At 34.1% G+C, this 4168-nt stretch overlaps 1 protein-coding gene across 1 annotated transcript; it reads left to right on the forward strand.

Annotated features, from left to right (window-relative positions):
• The first annotated feature begins 321 nt into the window (after nt 1-321).
• On the forward strand, nt 322-3647 carry LOC136820006 (uncharacterized). The gene is made up of 3 exons (XM_067076240.1): nt 322-1041; nt 1447-2385; nt 2823-3647. The coding sequence occupies exons 1-3, from the start codon at nt 322-324 to the stop codon at nt 3603-3605; spliced, it is 2442 nt and encodes an 813-aa protein (XP_066932341.1). The 3' UTR covers nt 3606-3647.
• The last annotated feature ends 521 nt before the right edge of the window (nt 3648-4168 follow it).

Here is a 4168-nt window from a genome sequence, read left to right on the forward strand (position 1 = left end):
AGAAACTAAGATAGGGGGTTTATATAAGCTTTTTAATTGTTTTTAGTAATTCATTTTGACAAAATATGCTATTGATAACATGCAGTTGGAGAACTTTTATCAACAACAAAGTCTTAATTAGGAAAAACTAATCTTCATCTAAGATAAAGATCTTGGCTCCGTAATTACTTTTACCCCCTGAATGGAAGCAATAGACACTGAGTCATACAAGGGCGGAAATGAAATGATTTTTTTCATTTGATAAACATTGATGTTTGTGTGTGCTTTCAAAAGTTTTGAGAATTATTTTGGTTCAGGAAAAGTTTTATTCTGCGATTCAAAATGGCATCACAATTGAATTTGGCAATGCAACAGAAAATCACTACATTGACATCGAAAATTATCGATCCATCCGAATGCACCCCACGAACGTCATTGTATCATCAAATATTGACAAATGCACAATCTACCATTGACAACCAAAACAGAAAGTTCAACCTTGGGAATGGCCAGTTATTTACCGACCCTATTCTTGCCGCTGATCAGCTTCTCTTAAGAGAGTATGCTGATTCAGCATTATTCGACACCAATCGCCACGATCCTATATTTATTCCCCCAGTTTTTCAATCTCACCAATACGCGAAGAAGGATTCAACCTCACATCTCCTTGATTTCGATGTTGACATAAACACTCTTAAGAAAAGTTTGGATAATTTGAAGAAGTTTTCGCCAGCCTTTTGGTTTACAGGAGAACTTCAAGCTTTCTATGATCTCCAATTAAACAACTCTAGCGGTGATGAAATCAACGCAAGAGAATTCTATAATTGGATCTTGAATGTCCAAATCATGTATCTTTTGATGGTGGAGATTGCCAATCAACCGATCCAAAGTTATTTCAGAATGTTATTTCTATCACTCTCAAATTTTTTCTTCCGTCAACCAAGTACAAACGATCTGACTCTACCATCAACAACAGAGGATAACAACATATTCATCCAAGCATGTATTCAGGAATTGGCTTCAAAATCACCAGGTTCAAAATTGGAACAAACTTTCAAAAAGGTAACTTATCAATTATTTGTTTCTCGAAATTTAGAAAAATCCTTCTTGTAGTGTAACAAGGGTAACAAATTACCTCTGAAGCTGATCGTGATTATTATTGTCAATTGTCTTGTGTCGAATCTTTTCGGATGTTTACTCCATGCAGTGCTGAGCGTCTCTTTGAATACTTTCTTGTAACAAAGTGAACAAGGACCTCTGAAGCTGATCGTGATTATTATTGTCAATTGTCTTGTGTTGAATCTTTTGTCTCTTTGAATACTTTGACTGGTTTTTCCTCAGCAACAATTTTTGTCAGTTTATTCCAGGTTGGTATAGTTCAGTAAAAGAAAGAATTCTTTTGTACACCTCGACGGAATCCATCGCTTTCAAAGAGAAATTCTTTTTAATTCCTAATTTCATTTCCAGACGTTAAAAGATGTTAAAAAAGAAGTCGAAAACTTGGTCAAACAAAACCCACCATCTCATCCAACAATAAAATGGCTTTTCGGATTAGTTCTATCGGAGCTCGGTGAAAAAGGCGAACGCTCGTTTTTCGAAAAACTCTATTCGATCAAAGATGACCCTGTTCTTCAAGATACTGTGATTCTCAGTTCCATCAACTTTCTCACCAATGTCCAAAAGAAAATGCATCAGGAGATTGACGTCCTTTTTTTCTCGTGGACCAAGAAATTAATCATAGGCGTTGAAATCAAACGGACGCTGACTATAAAAGCTTTTCACCAGTTGGATAAATACCATAAATTGATAGAAGAGAGGTTGAGTGATCAATTGGGACAAGGCTGGACGTATCATCCAGTCATTTTGGTTGAAAAGGACGACCTTTCTTTTAACAATCAACATTATATTGACCAAGAAACAGATTTGAAATGTTGGTTATCCAACTTGCTGGCAAAATATCCGACTGTTCCCTCTGAAATACCTTTCATCCCAGCAGTAAATCAAGTTAAAGACCTCCTAAGAATCGTTGTGTTTGCCATTCATGCTTCAAAAACAGCACCCATTACCAGATCAAACTGGGTAGAGTATATCTCGAAAGCCATCGATACCGTCTGCACTACTGACAACATACTCTTTTACAGTCAGCGTCAACTTCCCATCATGAAGACAGACACTTCTGAATTCAATAAGATCCTCTTTTATGCCCCTTACGGATGCGGCAAGTCTTTCATCCTTCAGGAGAAAGCAAAACAATTGAGTGAAATGACGGAATACAAAGGACGTGTTATGTATGTCATTCAGAGGGAATATCATTTAGAAACCCTTCTTGAGTGGAGATTGAAAGACGAATTGGAAAAAGAACATGGAGTTGACGTCTATGGATACAGAAGATTCGAAGCCTATATAGTAAGTTGCATTTTGAATCTAATTTTGAATCTTTTTGAAATCTAACCAAATAAAAAAGATATAAAAAAATTCTAGTTTTTAAGACTTTAACGTAGGTTTTCAATGATTCATAATTTGCTTTTTCCATCATCTTTTTACAAAAAAAAAAACACCGTTCAAATTTGCATGCTGCAAGAATGAGAAAAATTTAACTGTTTCTATATGAGCATACGTGAACATTTTAATCAAAAACTTATAAACTACATAATAGTGCACTGTTGTGATCTTCTTCTCCTAATGTTACTAATATTGTTAAAAAAAGTCAGAAACGCTTGAATGTTCGATTTGGTCGTGAGCTTTTCCGTGGCAGATTTTCCGTAGATTATTTGCAACCTCGCATTATTCCATATTTTTGAAGAGATTTTGTTAAAATAAAATTATTCTTTTTTTACAAACAGCATATTGAAAAGCTGATGAAAAAGATTCAAACGAAAAACATCAACGCATTATTCATCGATGAGTGTGACATTACCGGTAATCAATTGAAAGAAATGATAATGAAAGTCAAACAACACGTTAAGGTGATTTGGATTGCATCAAACGGATCGGGTCATCGGCATTTTTTATCAGGTGAAGAAAATTTACTCTTTACCAACGTTAATACTTTATCAGGTCTTGGAGATCTTTCGCCGTATGACGATTTCATGAAATATGAACTTGACGTGAATTTAAGAAACTGTAAAAGTATCGTTACAGAGGCTTTACGTCTTGAAGAAAGAGAAAGTTCGGGATATAAAGAGGGTTTAGTACGTCCACCACAAAACCACCCTGACGGAGAGAAACCCTACCATTCCAAATCATTTGAAGATGTCATCACAAAAATGAGAAAGATCACGAACGATGGGGTGCTAGTGATATCTGATATTCATTACGTGGGGGATGATTATCGAACATTGAGCAAGTTGCAATTGAAATGGAAAATGTATGGAGAATATCTAAACCGTTTCAAAAAAGGTGAAAGTCCATATCATCATCTTGTAGATGGAAACATTTTATTGATGAGGGACTATGGATTAATTTCCGGATTCGAGTGGAAGAACATCATCATTATCAAGAAAGGAACCTTCGGTGCTGTTGATTACCATCCATGTAATTTGATCATGAGATGTACCACGAATCTCATGATTGTTGACGTAGAAGAATTTTCTTCAGATGAAACCGATATAGTGAAGATTCTTTAGATGATTAAGTTTTAAAGTTTTACCAAAATCTTAAAATACAAAATTTACGGATTTTTGATATCTGATTTTTATATCTTGTTCACAATATTAAATTAATTGTCTTTTGTGTTTTATGTGAATTTCATGAAATGAAATTATAACGTTTACTTCGATAAACCTTTTGTCATTTTATTCATTTTTTAAAACTACTTTTAGCTTTCATAGAAATATTTTATAACCCATATCATTTCTCTTGTACACTTATATAATAGCAAAAGCACCAAACGTTATGTACTTTTATTTTAAAAGAAAATTCTCAATTATTAACGGTATTGCTATTTAACTTTTAAATTTTAACTAAGGTAAGAAAACAAATAAACCACCCAAAACGAACTTGTTCACATATAAAACCACAGTATCCTCTTACAGGCATTTTTATAAGAACATCCAAAATTTTGAAACCTTCGGATGTTCAATCAATTAAAGAACATTGTCAAAGAAAGTGCTCGATACGGCGATACACGTTTATTTTTATTACAACACCTAAAATTTGGCTGAGCCTGGATGTGCTTATTATTTTGGCA

Source organism: Clytia hemisphaerica, unplaced genomic scaffold (genome assembly GCF_902728285.1).
Source record: "Clytia hemisphaerica strain Z4C2 unplaced genomic scaffold, Clytia hemisphaerica genome assembly, whole genome shotgun sequence".
Lineage (NCBI taxonomy): Eukaryota > Metazoa > Cnidaria > Hydrozoa > Leptothecata > Clytiidae > Clytia > Clytia hemisphaerica.